The sequence below is a fragment of the Hippocampus zosterae genome, chromosome 4 (genome assembly GCF_025434085.1).
Source record: "Hippocampus zosterae strain Florida chromosome 4, ASM2543408v3, whole genome shotgun sequence".
Classification (NCBI taxonomy): Eukaryota; Metazoa; Chordata; class Actinopteri; order Syngnathiformes; family Syngnathidae; genus Hippocampus; species Hippocampus zosterae.
The window spans coordinates 19,923,321-19,942,379 of record NC_067454.1 but is presented as its reverse complement, the minus strand read 5'-3'; the positions used below and the strand labels follow the sequence as shown (position 1 = coordinate 19,942,379).

Below are 19,059 nucleotides of genomic sequence, written 5' to 3'. Positions count from 1 at the left end.
GGCCCGTCTGGGGCTGTGTCGTCAACTGTGATCTGATTGGCCGACACCAACACAGCAAGCAACTCTGCTGCACATGCCCATTTCCTGATTTTACACGAGCAAGACAGAGCCGCCCTCTGGTCATCGCCAATCATAAAAATACAGTATGTACAATAAAGACTATAGCGTTTTACAACAAAGGTGGACCATATTTGCAATTTCATATGTACTACTGGATGAAATATTATGTAGGCTAGAGATGTTTTTTTTTTATGTGTTCGCACACACCGATCACGGGGTCACATTCACTTGAATGAGGGGTCCCCAGGCGTAAAACAGAGCTTCGCCGCTCCCCCGGCAAAAACAAGTACTATGATGACAAACATATTTCCATATAAACGCTTGCCGTTGAGTGAAATGCTGCTCAGACTTTTTTTCCCCGCCCTAGACAGCAATTTTAATAAAAATCACTCACATTGACATTTATGGCCTTGTGCATTCCAATGAGCAGAGGATGGAAATTAACATAATTCACTGGCGACTTGTCCAGCCACTCCAGTTTGTTACGTTTCTGTTTGAGACCAATCCATATGCCTCCCATGTCTTTCATTCCTGGCAACAGGCTGTTGATGAAGTCTAAAGAAAGAAGCAGTAGCACTTTGTAGGTTATCACTGTGAGGAACATAATGTCCACAAGATAAGGAGTTCAGGGGAGTTATTAGGACATTATCTTACAGGCACTTTTACAATCTGGTTTATGTGTCCAAGAATTACCTTGTTCCACTTGGTCAGATATGGTGACAAGGGTTCCCCTCACTGACAGGCACATCTCATTGGCAGTCTTAAATGACACCGGCTTCACATTCTGCAGCAGTGTGTAGCACTAAGAAAAAAATATTTTGAACAGCAGCATTAGCCACAGCGAGTCTTAAACGTTGTCTAATTATATCGATCTTTTCTGGGAAAAGTCCACCTTAAAAATAGATGTTTAAACATGTCCAAGACCAAGACAATTAAGCTCATCTTGTAGCCATTAAAAAAATCCAATGTATGATTAACATCTGCAGATAAACTCCAGATATGTTTTGCCAGTCAAAGTTGGATCGAACAGGTTTGGCTCTCGCCAACCAACCATGGAATTTCTCCGTTGTGAGACAAATAAAGGTTTTCTTATCGTATCTTAAATGAAGAGAACAGACTGTTGGGATTAATTGAATACAATGACATGGAACAAATGTTAACATTTTGGTTGTAAATGTAGGTTAGTGCTTCTGATCATTTTTACGCCAACAGTAAAGTCCCTGACCATTCACCATTGTGTCAAATATGATTTAAATGCTTCTGGCAAGCAATGGGACTGTGACTAGTTGATCTCAAAAGTATCAAACCTTATTTCTGAAGGCAAGGGAGGTATTTCCACATGGCAGGCCTCCAGGATGAGCCTCCAGAGGGTTGCTCTCCACCAATGTGATGTTAAGCCTTTCGCACACAAAGGGCAACTGCTGCCTGCAACTGTGCTCATACTCTGCAAGTAAAAAGAAAAAAATACCGTCGTTCAATCAATTGTAATTGTAAAGCAAAATAAAAAAAAGTCCAATTACATTTACATAACTATGATTGACCCTCCGGGCTCAATGCTGGCCATTTGTGTCCATATTGCTTTGTTAAAAACAAAAACAAAAACACATTTCAGCTGTTTAAATACAAATGTGATTCAAGTTCCCTGGCTCGGAGGGTGGATGTTTTCAAATTTTCTTAATAACCAAATTCAGCTGTTAGAATATATCACTTACAGTGGCGTGCATCAAAAGATAAATAAGTTAATGAATTAAAAAACACAGAGGTGTTTCATGGCTTGGAGCAGAGGAATTTGATTGGAAGAATTGGAGAAAAATATTGGAGCAAAAATTGGAGCAAAAATAAAGAAAAAAGAAAATTGAAGGGGTGAACAATACAATACCATACAATACAATACATGCTAATTTATATATGAAAAGAAATGGATATTCTTTTAACAAGAGAGGACGTCGGTTAAAAACTTCACTCACTAAAAACAAAACAAAACAAAACAAAAAGCATAACAAACAGACTATTTTTGGCTACAAAGAAAGGAAGAGTAATGAAATCAAACCAGGCCTGCGGGTTGAACACGCTCAGCTCAACCTTATTTACTCACTTGGAACGGCGCTCTCAGGACTGATGGAGGTGCATCTGCCAAAGAGAGCCGAATAATAAAAGTGTAGCCGCGAACGCCTGGAACACATACACATGTCCTTGTGCTGTAAATTAAGAGTGCAAAACGAACAGCAACTGCGTGAGCGTATTGCCTTACGTCATGGGGAACATCCGCTTGGGATCTCTCAGATTGACCCACCAACCTTGCTTGGAAGAACTTGACAACTGCTCAGAATGATTTTAAAATCAATACTGGTAGCCTTTTTGTGCATTGCAAGTTGCAGAAGCATGACTGTAAGACGTGTTTTTAATTTGCAATATACACTGTCCTCACAAAACCTTTGGGATAATTTAGTGAAATAGGCAAACTATCAGAATTAGCCTTCAGTGCGTAACAATGCAATTTGCCAACCATGACAATTAGTACCACATAGACAAAAATTGACAAACATTACATATTACTGTTACGGTAGGTTGTGCCTTATGCGTGTCCTCTCAGGAGTTACTGGCTCTAATTCCGAAAAAAAACTTGCCTTTTCCAGGTTCTCGTGGATGAGTCTGGCGGCAGTGGAGCTCGGCGGCGAAGCCATTTTGCTTCCATTCATCGTGCAAAACAGTGTTGCCTCCTCAAAAGTCAGCCGAGGCTCGTTCACAAACCAATACTCGCTACCATCGATAAAGATGGATGTCTCATGGTGTACACCTGGGAAACACAACACAATTGGCAACTTAATGTAAAAAAAAAGATACAACATTCAAGAATGAATATAAAACATTTTGTTTTGTCATAAAAATGTATTCCCATCTTATGGGACTTTGCAAATTTGAGAATTGCAGAAATTCTCAAAACTTAATCCTTAGATTTGAACCAGTCACAAACATGCATGATGAGTCTATTTCAAGGGCACAACGGACCTGAATTACGGTACACCATTGGGAAAAATGCAAATAAAAAACAAAAATAAGTAAATACTTGTATTACCTGGATTGTACCAGTCTGGGTGTGTTGGGGTCTTTCCTATTAAATAAAGCAAAGATTGAATTTTAAGCGTCATAGCAATAACAGTCCCCTTACATGATACAAAGGCTCTCGCACTCTTACTCTCACTCATTCGTTATAGTTGCTACTGCTGTGACTTGTTCTACCGGTGACAAATTCATTGTGTTTTTACATACTTGGCCGATAAAGATGATTAAAATAATATCATGGGAATATCTTGTTGAGAACCAAATGCTTCAATCTAAAAAAAGTAATTTCAGCATTTACCGCCATTCGATATCCTTGATATTTTAAGGTCGTAAAAGTAGACCAAAAGTGACTAGGAAGACAGTCGCTCTACTAGTGCGCTAAACTGTCTTACTTGTGGGAACAAAGAGCTCCAGTAGATATGCAGGATTTTGAATAAAAGCTCAAACGACTTTCCAAATTAACACATTAATTGTGCGTGACAGCATTGTCATATCTAAATCACTGTTGTGAAAGCGCTATATAAATCAGAATGTATTGTATTGTATTGTATTGTATTCACATGCAAAGCATCAAGGCAAAAGAAGGCAGGTTCATTCATATACAAGGAAACTCAATGTGCTTCACACAAGCAAAGACACACCACCTACAAGCATTTAGGTAGCTTCCAAAAATGACGAGGACATATTGACAACATTTTAACACAGTGGCAGCAAATTTTAACAACATTTAAAAGTAAAGCAAAGAAACTGTCCCAACTCAGCAATTCTCAGAGATCTACTGGGTTTAGTTAATCAGCATTTCTATCATGCATTTCGGGAACAAACCATTCAGTGATTTATAGAGCTGTTGCAGAATTTTAAAATTCAGCTATTTGGCTATTGGGCAGCCAGTGTAAAGCCTTTGGGAGTGGAGCAAAATGTTCTGAGCTCTTTGTTTTAGTCAGTACTCGAGTTGCCACGTTCTGAATGAGCTGCAGCTGTTTGATATGGTTTTGAAGGAGTTCAGCAAAACGAATGTTACAACTGAAAGTACTTTTTGGGTAGTTGTCACTGTCCAGTGACATCGTGATCGCAGGATAATTGCATTTACATTAGTAAGCATTCAATCTAGATTTTTATTATGCAATTGCTTTGCTACTAACAGTATCTCAGGGCACATCACCAAAAAATAAATAAATAAAATTGAACAGATTTGGTTCAGCAGTAAAAACCATCTACTGTCAGACTTGACTCAATACCATCTGACTTTTTCAAAACTATTGTGAAATCTGATCAAAACGAGTTGTAGCAAATAATCAACTGCTTACAACGATCGGGCAAGCTTCCTAAACTAGGTATAAGTTAGGTAGCTCCTTCAGCCAGAGACTGTTACACCCGCGTTGCAAGAAGGAGAGATACCGACGCTCGTTCGTACCGACTGCTGTCAGGCTGCTGAATAAAAATAACAACAACAACAATAATAATAATAATAATAATAATAATTAAATGATGTGAAAAACGGCCCGGTAGGCCAGTGGTTAGCACGCCGGCAGTGCAGAGGTACTGGGTTCGATTCCAGCTCCGGCCTCCCTGTGTGGAGTTTGCATGTTCTCCCCGGGCCTGCGTGGGTTTTCTCCGGGTGCTCCGGTTTCCTCCCACATTCCAAAAATATGCATGGCAGGCTGATTGAACACTCTAAATTGTCCCTAGGTGTGAGTGTGAGTTCGAATGGTTGTTCGTCTCTGTGTGCCCTGCGATTGGCTGGCAACCGATTCAGCGTGTCCCCCGCCTACTGCCCGGAGACAGCTGGGATAGGCTCCAGCAACCCCCGCGACCCTAATGAGGATCAAGCGGTTAGGAAGATGAATGAATGAATGAAAAAAAACAATTGTAAATAGCACTGCGATGTATGCATTTTGTATTTATATTGCACTTAATTGAACGGTGTTTGGTTTTTTTTTTCTTCTTTCTACCCACATTCTTGCTGCTGGAGGCTGTAAATTTCCCCAGTGTGGGACAAATAAAGGATATCTTAAAGTGCTGAAAGTCGCCACCATCAGACCCCTTTTTGAAAGCGCTGAATGTCTCCTTGGTAGCAAATTATAAACCCATCTCAATCCTTCTTTTCCTGACCAAGAGTGTCAAGACAATGGTTCTTAATCAATTCAGCAAATTCTTGAACTTCAAACTGAGTTTTTGATGCATTCCAATAGGGTTTCTGACCTCATCAAAGTAGAGAAACAGCCCTTATTAAAGTAGTAAATGACATAAGGTGTCAGAGCTAGTCTTGTTGGATCTCCGTGCAGCATTTGATTACAATACATATATACCGTTGAACAGGTTGGAAACTTGGGTGGCATTAAATGGAATAGTCCAAACATGGTTCAGGTGCAGGAGTTGTGAAAGAGCTACAGTACATAAATAAAGATGTATTGTATTGTGCTACATTTGACTTAGAAAACTTTTCTCTTAGCATGTTTAAATATTTTCATTTTTGTAAGCTGCATTTGTTTTCTATCGGTTGCTTATGATTTTAATCGTGTTTCTAAATGATTCTAGGTGCTGTTTCTTTATTTGTGTGACGCACATTGTGTTGCCTTGTGTATGAAAGGTGCTCCAGTATATATATATAAAGCCGCCTTGACCTCGCTGCCCTGCAGGGCCTTTAGAGTCTTTTGAGTTATTTCTTTGCCGTTTTGCTCAGATAACGTTTTAGTTTAGATTTCTTTAATGTTGATATGTCTTACCGCGAGGGATTTGGCAGACCCATTCCAGTTTGGCATCGCAGTGAAACGGTGTCGCATGGAAAGATGTAGGAAGGAGGTCGTGGAATAAAAATATGAGGAGATGCTTCATCGTTCTCTTCATTGTCTAATGAGGGGATACATTTTTTTTGCATTAATGTCATTGCAGCAAAAATACGAAGTTGACATCACTACTTCTCCAACAAGAAGGGGATAACTCTATGGTGGACTAAGACAAAACAAAATGGAAATCGATAAGCAGCTCAAGTTTTCTGATATGAAATGAAATTAAGGTTTCGAAGTAGCAGTTCGAATAATGCTAATATGTCGGGCCCAACTGATGAACTGTCTGGCAATTAATCGCCGGATATTAGCTCTTTCAAAACAGACAAAAATTGTCCATTTTCTATTTAGGTATTTTTACATACAATAACACATCACAACATGAGATAAAGATAACTACATTCAAAGTTACCTTAAACGCAGTGCAGTCCCGACTGTACGCATCATCCTCCTGGAAGTCATGATGTAAAACATCCATAGTTACCTAAAGGACAGACATATCAAATAACATCGTTATTTTGTCATATTGGACACATCCTTATAGACATGCGCAATAGAATGAGCTCCCAAAAAAAACCTTTATAAAGAACTTTGATGTTATATTTTTATGCAGTTCATGTATTAGATCCTATTAAGTGGCACATCCCAATTGTTCCCAAATAGCAAAGAACACTGTGCATGGCTGTGAGTAATGTTGTATGCTTTGTTTACATGTGTTGCTGCTCCATGTGTGGTTAGCTAGCAGTTGTTTGAAGGTTTATATTTACCGTAACACTGATGCTTTATTTTCGTTAGTGCATCTTTGGCATTTTAAGTTATTTATATATATTTTTGTTATCATTAAGCTACCCATAATTTGTTATATGACTTGGGTGAAAGTGTTATGTATTTTATATGTTGGTTTTATGGTAAGCTTTTAGTAGGAGTGACGAAAAAACAACTTATAGCAAGAGTGTGAGGGACTCTTTAAGGTTCCACAAAGTGGGACTGATGTGATGCAGCTCCCATTTCTTGACCGCAGAAAACTGAGAACAGGCCTTTAAGTGTATTTCAATAAATGCAAAAGCGTCTTCATAAGTTAAAACGTATTTAAACATATTTAAATTGTGTGGGAGGTGTGAAACTATGCATACATACATATATACATATATATAAACACACACACACACACACACACACACTGTGACCACTCACCGGACATAACATTAAGATTTACTGTAGGTTTTACTCACGGGACGGCCATCACTCCACTGCCAAGAGCGATCGGCTGGGTTTCTTCTGTTCAGGCCGACCCAGAAGTAGCGATCATCGCTGCAGCAACAAGAACATTGGATGGCAATCCACCGGTTAGGACTATAGCCCTTGCCATTCAGGTGTATGCTTCATTAAGCATAAAATAGCCACAGTCTGTACCTGATGGTGTCTCTCATGATACCATGCAGCACTTTCATCTCATCCAGAGTGGTGAAGCTGGGCAGGTTGGCTCCAAGGGCCTGACAAAACCTCTCGGCTTCCTCCCATGAACGTTTGCGACTGAGCCTCTCCTCGTGAAACACCTGATTCAGAAAAAAAAGAGAAAGCAGCGTAGGAATTAAAATGATGTATTCAGTTGAACTCTAATAAAGCTGTATAATTTTTTTTGGTGTTGTGACAAGCTGTTATAGCATTTACTCCATATCCCTGATGTCCAGGTTATCCAGTTTTAAGACAGTCATTCTACGAGCATGTGCCCTTATTCATTCTACGAGAGTGTTGAATTATGTTCAGGACAAGTGGTACATTTGTACAAGTGAAAGGATTGTGACTAAATTCTCATTTACAGGTATTCCATATTGTTGATACCCAGCTATACACGCAGCTTGGACATCCTAGTAGGACAAATACATGTTACTCGTGAGGCAATTCTATTCGTGGACATGTTGGCGCTAGTCGTTGGAAAAACATTACAAGTAAGGTCGTTTTTCTACTCGTTCTAGCGAGTTGTGCTACTCGTACAGTGAATTGTCTTACTGGTGAATAAAATGAGTTTACTAGTAGTTTATGTAGCATTTATGTGAATAATGTGAATTATATTGCGAATGAAGTACATCTCCTTGGCAAAAAAAAACTCAGTCACTCACTTACCTTGTAGCAGTATTTGGAGTCCGGTACGGATACCCATCCATCTGGGCATGGCAAGGTTAGGTCCGGTTCAGGTTCTGGTGGTATAACTGGGCTGAGGTCTGTCCTACAAATGGTGCCAGCCTTAAAGAGCGTACAGTTTTTCACCTCCCACTTTCCCAGGCTGTTTGAGGTGCCGACCACAGCACAACCTCCATCGTGCGCTGAAAGAAAAAAGGATAATCGAGTAGAATATAACACTTTCTTGAAGTAGGTTTTGAGGAACACAAATAGATGAACAGGCAGGACCGAAATCATGACCTCATTGCCAAAGGCATCAACAAGGGAGTAGGAAGATAAGATATATTTTCATTTTTCTTAGCCCTCCCAAAATTGAACCCAAGTTGATGTGTTGCCTATGTGTATGGGTGTGCGCGTGCATGTTTGCGTGTGTGTTATTTTGAATATATTATAAAGTTGATTGTAATCAAGTTGTGGAGTTTGAATCAACAATTGTGGACAGAGGGGGATGAAAGAGGTGAAACATATATTGTTCTCATTAACATGAGGGTAATTTCTGATTATACGAGCCTTGTGACTCACGAGTCCATCCTGCTGCATGTGACTCTATTGCCTTTCATCCATCCATCCATCCATCCATCATCTACCGCTTATCCGGGGCCGGGTCGCGGGGGCAACAGCTTTAGCAGGGAAGCCCAGACTTCCCTCTCCCTAGCTACTTCTTCCAGCTCTCCCCGGGGGATCCCGAGTCGTTCCCAGGCAAGCTGGGTGACATAGTCTCTCCAGCGTGTCCTGGGTCTTCCTCGGGGTCTCCTCCCGGTGGGACATGACCGGAACACCTCACCGGGGAGGCGCTCAGGAGGCATCCGAATCAGATGCCCAAGCCACCTCATCTGGCTCCTCTCGATGTGGAGGAGAAGCGGCTCGACTCTGAGCCCCTCCCGGATGACTGAGCTTCTCACCTTATCTCTAAGGGAGAGCCCGGACACCCTGCGGAGAAAACTCATTTCAGCCGCTTGTATCCGGGATCTCGTTCTTTCGGTCACGACCCATAGCTCGTGACCATAGGTGAGGGTTGGGACGTAGATCGACCGGTAAATTGAGAGCTTCGCCTTTTGGCTCAGCTCCTTCTTCACCACGACAGACCGATACAACGTCCGCATCACAGCAGACGCTGCACCGATCCGCCTGTCGATCTCCCGCTCCCTCCTACCCCCACTCGTGAACAAGACCCCAAGATACTTGAACTCCTCCACTTGGGGTAAGATCTCCTCCCCGACCCGGAGGGGGCACTCCACCCTTTTCCGACTGAGGACCATGGTTTCAGATTTGGAGGTGCTGATTTTCATCCCAACCACTTCACACTCGGCTGCAAAACGCTCCAGTGAGAGTTGGAGAGCCCCGTTTGAAGGAGCCAACAGCACCACATCATCTGCAAAAAGCAGGGATGCAATACTGAGGCCCCCAAAACGGACCCCCTCAACGCTTCGGCTGCGCCTAGAAATTCTGTCCATAAAGGTTATGAACAGAATCGGCGACAAAGGGCAGCCTTGGCGGAGTCCTACCCTCACTGGAAACGATTCAGACTTACTGCCGGCAATGCGAACCAAACTCTGACATCGGTGGTATAGTGACCGAACAGCCCGTATCAGGGGGTTCGGTACTCCATACCCACGAAGCACCCCCCACAGAACTCCCCGAGGGACACGGTCAAACGCCTTCTCCAAGTCCACAAAACACATGTAGACTGGTTGGGCGAATTCCCACATACCCTCAAGGACCCTGCTAAGGGTGTAGAGCTGGTCCACTGTTCCACGGCCGGGACGAAAACCACACTGCTCCTCCTCAATCTGAGGCTCGACTTCCTGACGGACCCTCCTCTCCAGCACCCCTGAATAGACCTTACCAGGGAGGCTGAGGAGTGTGATCCCTCTGTAGTTGGAACACACCCTCCGGTCCCCCTTTTTAAAAAGAGGGACTACCACCCCGGTCTGCCAATCCAGAGGCACTCTCCCTGTTGTCCACGCGATGTTGCAGAGGCGTGTCAACCAGGACAGCCCCACAACATCCAGAGCCTTGAGGAACTCCGGGCGGATCTCATCCACCCCTGGGGCCTTGCCACCGAGGAGCTTTTTAACCACATCGGTGACTTCAACCACAGAGATAGGAGAGCCCACCTCAGAGTCCCAAGGCTCTGCTTCCTCCAAGGAAGGCGTGTTGGTGGAGTTGAGGAGGTCTTCGAAGTACTCTGCCCACCGGTTCACAACGTCCCGAGTCGAAGTCAGCAGCGCCCCATCCCCACTGTACACAGTGTTAGTGGTGCACTGCTTCCCCCTCCTGAGACGTCGGATGGTGGACCAGAATTTCCTCGAAGCCGTCCGGAAGTCGGCTTCCATGGCCTCACCGAACTCTTCCCACGCTCGGGTTTTTGCCTCGGCGACCACCGAAGCCACGGCCCGCTTGGCCAATCGATACCCGTCAGCTGCCTCTGGGGTCCCACAGGCCATAAAGGCTCGATCGGACTCCTTCTTCAGCTTGACGGCATCCCTTACTGCTGGTGTCCACCAGCGAGTACGGGGGTTGCCGCCACGACAGGCACCAACCACCTTACGGCCACAACTCAGATTGGCCGCCTCAACAATAGAGGCACGGAACATGGTCCACTCGGGCTCAATGTCCCCCGCCTCCCCCGGAACATGGGAAAAGCTCTGTCGGAGGTGGAAGTTGAAACTCCTTCTGACAGGGGATTCCGCCAGACGCTCCCAACAAACCCTCACAATACGTTTGGGTCTGCCAGGACGGACCGGCATCTTCCCCCACCATCGGAGCCTACTCACCACCAGGTGGTGATCAGTTGACAGCTCCGCCCCTCTCTTCACCCGAGTGTCCAGAACATGCGGCCGCAAATCCGATGATACAACTACAAAGTCGATCATCGAACTGCGGCCTAGGGTGTCCTGGTGCCAAGTGCACATATGGACACTCTTATGTTTGAACAAGGTGTTCGTTATGGACAATCCGTGACGAGCACAGAAGTCCAATAACAAAACACCACTCGGGTTCTGATCGGGGGGGCCGTTCCTCCCAATCACGCCCCTCCAGGTCTCACTGTCATTGCCCACGTGAGCATTGAAGTCCCCCAGCAGAACAAGGGAGTCCCCAGCAGGAGTACTCTCCAGCACACCCTCCAGGGACTCCAAAAAGGGTGGGTATGCTGAGCTGCTATTTGGTGCATATGCACAAACAACAGTCAGGACCCGTCCACCCACCCGAAGGCGGAGGGAGGCAACCCTCTCGTCTACCGGTGTGAACCCCAATGTACAGGCACTGAGCCGGGGGGCAATGAGTATGCCCACACCTGCTTTGCGCCTCTCACCGTGAGCAACTCCAGAGTGGAAGAGAGTCCAACCCCTCTCGAGAGAACTGGTACCAGAACCCAGGCTGTGTGTGGAGGCAAGTCCGACTATATCTAGTCGGAAATTCTCTGCCTCACACACAAGCTCGGGCTCCTTCCCTGCCAGAGAGGTGACATTCCATGTCCCAAGAGCTAGCTTCTGCAGCCGAGGATCGGACCGCCAGGGTCCCCGCCTTTGGCTGCCGCCCAGCTCACATTGCACCCGACCCCTTTGGCCCCTCTCATGGGTGGTGAGCCCATGGGTAGGGGGACCCACGTTGCCTCTTCGGGCTGTGCCCGGCCGGGCCCCATGGGTGTAGGCCCGGCCACCAGGCGCTTGCCAACGAGCCCCACCTCCAGGCCTGGCTCCAGAGGGGGGCCCCCGGTGACCCGCGTCCGGGCAAGGGAAACCGAGATCCATTTATCGTAATCATCATTGGGGTCTTTGAGCCGTGCTTTGTCTGGCCCCTCACCTAGAACCTGTTTGCCATGGGTGACCCTGCCAGGGGCATAAAGCCCCAGACAACTTAGCTTCTAGGATCATTGGGACACACAAACCCCTCCACCACGGTAAGGTGACGACTCACGGAGGGGTATTGCCTTTCAACGGACTAATAATTCACTGTTGCATTTTTATAAAGAGCAGAATTACATACCTGGTTCAAAAGAGCCCCAATTGGTGTATGTAACTTGAACTTGGGAATCATCCTGGCCATGCCATTGATACTCTCCTGTGCTCTTAACATCCTGCAGCCCAATCCAGAAATACTGAGGCGTATTACTAATATAATCTCCAAGCAAACGGCTGATGAAGGCCTGCTCAAACCTAGAGAAAATAAATAAAATTGACTGTTCAGACATCTGACATCGACAGTTCCACAGCTTTCACATTTTAGCTTTTGTCAGTTTGTTCGTTTGGCCGTATCTGCTGTAGTACCACAAGTGTTTCTTGGTGCCAGTCAAGTCGCAAGGTGAACCGACTCCTACCTGTTTCTTATAGTGATGTGACAGCGGTCTTTGAAAGACACTTGTGTGGTGTTCACTTGATAACAGGAATTGCCATGTCTCCTCCAGCCCTAAATATCAACAGCAGTGATATGTTGGCAAACTTTCATATGATTGCATAAACATAGACTAAAAACTATGACATCAACAACATAATTCTGTCCGGACAGAAGCTTGACTCCTCATAACATGGACATACACAGTACGGCAGCACCCGTGGCTCCCTCACAACCGATCGGGGAAGAGAGTCCCGCTTGCGTGTGAGCCTGTGCCCGACTAAGCTATTACTGCGACGTACATTATGAAGTATCGAAGTATTGATTAGCAAAATTGCTCCTCTGAGAAAATAGTGATTTTCAGACTTCTTAATGTAAGCAATTTTAAACTGAAAAGAAAAATGTTTGCACAGTTGGAAATGGAAGTTGCAAATCCAACTGGAACTCATTTGCTGCCATCAACACAATTAGGTAACAAAGATTTTGTACGCGACTCCGACCTCTACTGTTCTTGTTCTCACTTTTTGTAAAATGGATTTCCACAAAAAATGTGACTTACAGTCAAGTGCAATGTATATTTATTTTTAATCTATGATGCATGACTGGAGCAATTTATACTCCACAGCAATTAAGTCCAAAAAATACGGTAAGTAAGTGCTTTAGCTTGGGTGCTAGTGGATCTGCAAGTATCATTGCCATGTAAATAACCAAAAAATAAATCCATCAGATTTTATTGACGTCATAAAGCTCAGGCCGTACTCACATCTTCAAAGTGACAGCCGGCCGGCCCCGATGATTCGCTGACTTCTCCTTTTGTCTGACACATGAAAGCTTGTTTCTCAGAACAGCGGCCAACCTGCCAATCATGAGACTTTGGGGAGACATAAAGAGTTTTAATTTTGTGGCAAGTAATAAAGTACAAATAATGTACTCATAAAGTTTTTTCAGGACTTTGTACTCAACTTGAATAAGCTTTTTTTTTTATTTACTCTTTACATTTGCTATCAGGTATGAGTACTTTCTACTCCTTTCTTTGTTAAAATAGTTAATTTATTTTAATATCTGTGGATGACAATTCAATTTGAGAGAGGTAAAGTTAATTGGGTTGATATCCTGATTGATTGAGAGCTGTTAAATTGTTTTTTTCGCCATTCAATTTTTCCCAATTTTTGAGGGACGTGGCTAAAATGCTGCCGAGTGATGCACTTTGGCCTGTGCTTGAGTCCCGGCTTCTCCATTAAAAGCACCATTGTTCACATCAGCAGTCATCAGTGCAACTGTGACATGCGGTTGGCTTGGTTGTTATAGAGTGCCTCATTGTCTGCCATGAATATGCACAGTTTACAAGAGAGACAGGGGAAAAGCAAGGTGAAAAAAAAAGTCTGATCTGGCAACCAGTGTATGGATAGCTTTGCGATGGCACGGTTTTTGAGCTCCTTGTTGTCACAGCAAGGCCCCACAGTGACAATGCCACTGGATGCTATCAGCGAATATATTTAGATCAATGAATCAAAAAGTTATTAGTAGACAAAATATGCTAGATAAAGGAGAATTCATTTTTTCAGCTAGTAGCAGTGATATTTGATTGACAGCTGAACGGGGCGTGGTTCAAGAGTATTTAGAGGGCATACCCACAGCATTTGAGAGCGGCCAATATGACTTGATTGTAATGAACTTTGAACTAATTTGTGTAGTAAATGTACTTTTCGAAACATTATTCCCCCCCCCCCCTCCCCACACAAATACTCCACACACACGCACATGCACACACACACACCGAGGAGTAGAATACACAGCTGATATCCTGCGAAGGCTTCAAAGGCTGATTTGGGCCCCAGAATGTGAAGGTGACTGGTGTCTGGTCCACCCATTTGAAGACCGTGGGATTTGTGCCCTCTCCAACCAGACCGATCCACACATTCAACTGCTGGCCATCTGACAAAAAGTAACACACATTTGATACTTATTTTCAATAGGTATGAACTCTAATGGATCCTTATATATTCACAGTTGAGTATTCACAGATTTGCCCAGTTGCCTTTTTTTTTTTGGTGGGGTAACCTGTCGTATTATTAAAACTAAGACCGAGGCATATCTCATACAGAAATACAGTTTTTATGCAATCTGGTGTCAAGCACCTATGCTGAACTGAGGAGAAAAGCATTATTTTGTTTGGCCATACTTTCATCTAACAGAAAAACATGCATTGCCTCCATCGATTTGGAATCTACAGGCAATTACAAACCTCATTCTGTGGATGTCAATTGCTCTGCGATTTTTGCTATTTGTGGCAGGCTCAGTCCCTAAACCCTGCAGATAGCAAGTGTTCACTGTACTCACAAAAAGTTAGAGTGATTGGGCTTCCTGGTGAAATTTCAGGATGAACCTAAAATCCACTACGTTTCCAGGTAAACTTTATTTGATCTGATTTAATCTTTCGAATGCCCATGTTCAGCTGTTCATTGTTTCTGCACTTTTTTTCATAACTTGATCTTTAAAAAGAAGAAGATGATTAAAATTCACAACAAATTCTAAGGCTGTGTGTGCATTCTTAGACTCATCCAATTTGTCTGTATCGCTTTGCAACCTGGTGATGACACTTGAGTGTGACGTTCTAAAATCAGTGGCCATTTCCCTCTGGGAACACCCTGTTTGAAGCTTCTCAATTGTGAAGTCGTGTCCAATCAATTGTTGAAGATGACTGTTTCAACAAACTAGTTGAACCCGGAAATTTATTGGCCGATCATTAAAGTTCTAAGTTCATCCTGAAATTTCGTTCCACAGCATGATATCCTTACCTTTTTGTGAGTATCGTAATTGTGTAAACAAGTGCGAAACATATCAGCGTGTTTCTTTTCTATTGCATTCATTGACAGAAAAACATTTAAGAGGGACAAACCAGCATGAAAATTGGTGCTGATCATCTCCTTGCTGTCGATGGAGTGGAAGCTGGCAAGAAAGCTTCCTCCTGCTGTGTGGTTACAGTTCTGCTGTGCATCCGTGAAGTTAGAAGGGTTGTCCGTCACTAACTTGTAACACCAGCCATTCCACGGGACCCAACCCGGAGCACACACTGTCTCTTTATACACGAGTGACTCTGCAGGGAGAGTAAGGCCATAAAATGTGTTCTCAACCCAATCAACCAAGGCTAAAAGTGACAGAAAGGTTGACATTCAAGTGAGTTGCAAGCTACCCGATGGAGCTGTTTGAGTAGCGTTGACTATCTTCTTGCAGACGTATGGCAGTTGTTTGCTGCATGCTTCAGCTTCATACTGTTGCTTGGTGTTCAGGACTCCACAATCTGACGCGATGATTAGAGAGACGGGGGGCATTCCTGACACAGAAAAAAATACAAAAACGCGTCATGAGGGAAGAGCAGACAAGTGGCATTCGCCTCCAGCTGTCTTTTCAATGTTCACAGTATCCGTTATCTGAGGGGATGAGTTAACAGCAAGAACAACAGATTCTTGAAGATACCTCCCTCCCTCTTCCTTATGACTCAAAAGGCTTCTTCACAAAGTCAAGTTCCAGGCATGTCTGGGCGAAATATCTTCAAGAATCTACAATGGCATGTTCCATGTATCAGCAAAGAGCTCATATCACTCTGATAACTTTATCAAGAATTTACAGTGTCGTGCGCTAAATATCAGCAGAGAGCTCATGTCAGTCTAATAGCTTTAGTCTCTTTCACTTTTAGAGATTGAAAAGAGCTCTACCATAGTACGATAACTAGTTGTCTTGTATTCATTGCAATTCATGGGCTTGCTCAGCAAGAGTACGACCGGGCGCAGTGAGCTTCTGAACAACTCAAGCCAGTCGCCACCGTCACCACCACCAACAACAACACACACCAAATGTTTATTGAGAGCCAGATTTCATCAAGATAGACGTTTCATTCAAACTAAATACTGTCAATTTTTACTGAGCTCATGTGAACTTCAAATTATATACAAAGTATATTTTAGCATACTTTTTGACATTACTGCATGTACAACTCACTTTGAATATTTGAAATAATGTTATGCTATGAAATTGTGCCCACATACACGCCACCTTGTTACTGTTACTGTAATCTTTTTACCCATTTAGATGAGGGGAGAAAAGTGAGCCACATGATACAGGAGAAATTATATCAGCAATCTCATTTCGCTGACCATGGGTACATTGTATACAACTCAGTAAATAATTGCAGGGTATGCACTGGAGATGGAAATAAAAAACAAGGACAATGAATTATAACTGATAGAAAGTTAAGATCTTTAAAATATTGAAACATTGTGTTGAATGACTGATTTTCTTATATTAAATGCTAAATATGTATATCTAAGTCTTCCCAAAATTCCCAAAGTTTAATTTCACGTGAACATTATTGGAAAATTTCTGGAAGTTGACCAGCAATCGTCCAAACCTATAGCAATCTTCATCTTATCAAACTAGATGAGGAGAACAAGCACCTGTTTCCCAGCGCAGCATTGAGAGCGGGGAGCCATCTGACCACTGCCAGCCCTGAGATGCGTCTAACTGATGGAGACCTATCCACATCCTCTCCGGCATCATGTTGAGGCCATCTAAAACTGAACCAAGCATACACCGCAGGACTCATTGAGAAAACAGGAAGTGAGAGAGGTCAGAATCATTAAGAAACAGGAATGACAATGTCCAGTAGAAGGACGCAGTCAAAGATCACAATATGACTGATTATGTCCGAGATGGGATCAAATCGTGCATGTGTTCGTCTCAAGTCTTAGCCTTCAAGTGCACATATTAATGTGGTCTTAGATGCGGTATCTGGTCTTCAGGAAGGGAAGAATAAGGTCAGATAATGATGTCACGTGGACGCATATCATCTCATCCTATCTCATGTCAAGTCCCGAGGCTAACTCTCACATCTGTAGAAAGCTGTTTGAGCATTTATTCAATTTCCTTAGTATAAATAAAAAACTAACAGACACGAGTAAAATGACTACCTTATCAGTAATATTTTTCCACAGTACCATATAACATTTCCACACACACGAGTAGGCCAACTACATTTTACTAGTAGAAGTAGTAGCACACAGTGATCAATAAGTGTGCAGTTTTGCTTCACTAACATGTAGTTGTGACTTAAACGTGGACTTCAAGGCTATTAAATATTGTAAATGTTTTCATCGGCTCTGCACACAAGTCCAAGTTGAATCTGCAGAGTTGTAGTGTTTCGTCAATACAAGTCACAAGTTATCAAAACATCCAGTTGACTTCAGTAACAAAGTTGCAATGACTCCAGTTCCCATCTTTGTGATGTATTATTTGTATCATTATATGATACATGTGTTAAGTTGTTTTTGACGGCGTGATTCTTACATGTGCAGGAGTGGAGATCATCCAGGGTAGTCACACTGAGCAAATCCGCTCCTTGGCTCCGACAGGAATCTAGCGCTTGGTGCCAGGTCACGGCGGCATTGGGAACAAATTGATAGCAGGAGTTCCCCTCCGGCCCAGTAAAAAGAGTCTGGCAACCTTTCTCTGAAAAGTCAGTGAGACAGTTGAGTGTTTGTTTTTTGTATAAAACGAACCCTAAGGGTCTGATTTACTAAATGTTTGTGCACATAAAAACGGCAGCAAACACATGTAGAAGCTGATCTCATAACTGGTTGCACCCAGGATTGCATCTACCCACCGGGCAAATTTGTAGCGCAATTCATTTTATTCATTTCAACCGACACACGCAAAATACTGAGTGGTCGATGCAAACAGATTAATTCAGCACACCCGATGTGAGCTGATTTTGTGTCCGAAAATACCATCTGAAAGGAAGGCATTCTTGCCTTGGTTATTGCGGCAAAGGTATGGTCTCCAAACTCCATTTTAAAGGGCCATTGTCCGACATGATTTAGATCGGTTCCAACTCCAACATGGCTGATTCAAATGATCAGGATCATTTTTGGATTTCTTCACAGATGGTACAAATTTACAATAGGGAGGAAAGCAGCCCTTGAGGATTGGACATGCCAGTTCTTACAGCAAAGTCAGTCACAAGAAGGGGTCATGGCACAGTGTACCACCTGTGACAAACGTCCTTTCAATTTTGCATTTCCTTGCATCTGGGTCAGTCCAGTGCACTCTGGCAATTGGTGCTGTGCTTTCCCAGGGCAGTTTTTCCGGTATGCTGCACCAAGATTTAAACGCAACATTACTCAGACTAGAGCACTATGTCCAAATCACTCTTTGAATTTAGTTAATTCAAATAAAATACGGTTGCTAACTTCACAAATATTATTAGTTGTTGTGGAACTTGACTTTTATATTGCAATCATAAGCAGACACTTGCTCTGAATATGCAAGTTGTGTGGAACTCAACATGAGTCAAACGCTGTGATGAAATATCCAAGTTTCATTTGCGTCTCCCACCAACACTTCCAATTCCATTATTTCAAACTTCATTTGGCACTTCCGGAGCTTTCCAAAACTTTTCAAAGTGAAAACAATCAGAAGTAAAAAGAGTGTAAATCTAATAATTTAGATAAAGTGGTCTGTGCCAAAATCTTGCCAAGTCATGCCCATCAACATCTCTGAAGGAACATGCAATTTAGCGCCCGCTGTTTGAGATCTTAGTAAATCAGACCCTAGTACCGGTACTTATTATTATTATTAT

At 43.2% G+C, this 19,059-nt stretch overlaps 1 protein-coding gene across 1 annotated transcript in view; it reads right to left on the bottom strand.

Moving 5' to 3' along the window:
- The window catches only part of ly75 (lymphocyte antigen 75), a 33,786-nt gene that overhangs the window by 9,003 nt on the left and 5,724 nt on the right, over positions 1–19,059 (bottom strand). The window contains exons 4-23 of the mRNA XM_052063397.1: positions 17,769–17,930; positions 16,880–16,999; positions 15,619–15,759; positions 15,325–15,522; positions 14,203–14,360; positions 13,189–13,296; positions 12,412–12,500; positions 12,081–12,250; positions 8,034–8,233; positions 7,323–7,465; positions 7,142–7,220; positions 6,322–6,393; positions 5,850–5,973; positions 3,137–3,172; positions 2,688–2,857; positions 2,312–2,379; positions 2,156–2,232; positions 1,368–1,504; positions 754–862; positions 455–615 (exon numbers count right to left, since the gene is read on the bottom strand). Of these exons, the coding sequence (XP_051919357.1) occupies positions 455–615; positions 754–862; positions 1,368–1,504; positions 2,156–2,232; positions 2,312–2,379; positions 2,688–2,857; positions 3,137–3,172; positions 5,850–5,973; positions 6,322–6,393; positions 7,142–7,220; positions 7,323–7,465; positions 8,034–8,233; positions 12,081–12,250; positions 12,412–12,500; positions 13,189–13,296; positions 14,203–14,360; positions 15,325–15,522; positions 15,619–15,759; positions 16,880–16,999; positions 17,769–17,930 (2,522 nt within the window). The remainder of the gene's footprint in view (positions 1–454; positions 616–753; positions 863–1,367; positions 1,505–2,155; positions 2,233–2,311; positions 2,380–2,687; positions 2,858–3,136; positions 3,173–5,849; positions 5,974–6,321; positions 6,394–7,141; positions 7,221–7,322; positions 7,466–8,033; positions 8,234–12,080; positions 12,251–12,411; positions 12,501–13,188; positions 13,297–14,202; positions 14,361–15,324; positions 15,523–15,618; positions 15,760–16,879; positions 17,000–17,768; positions 17,931–19,059) is intronic.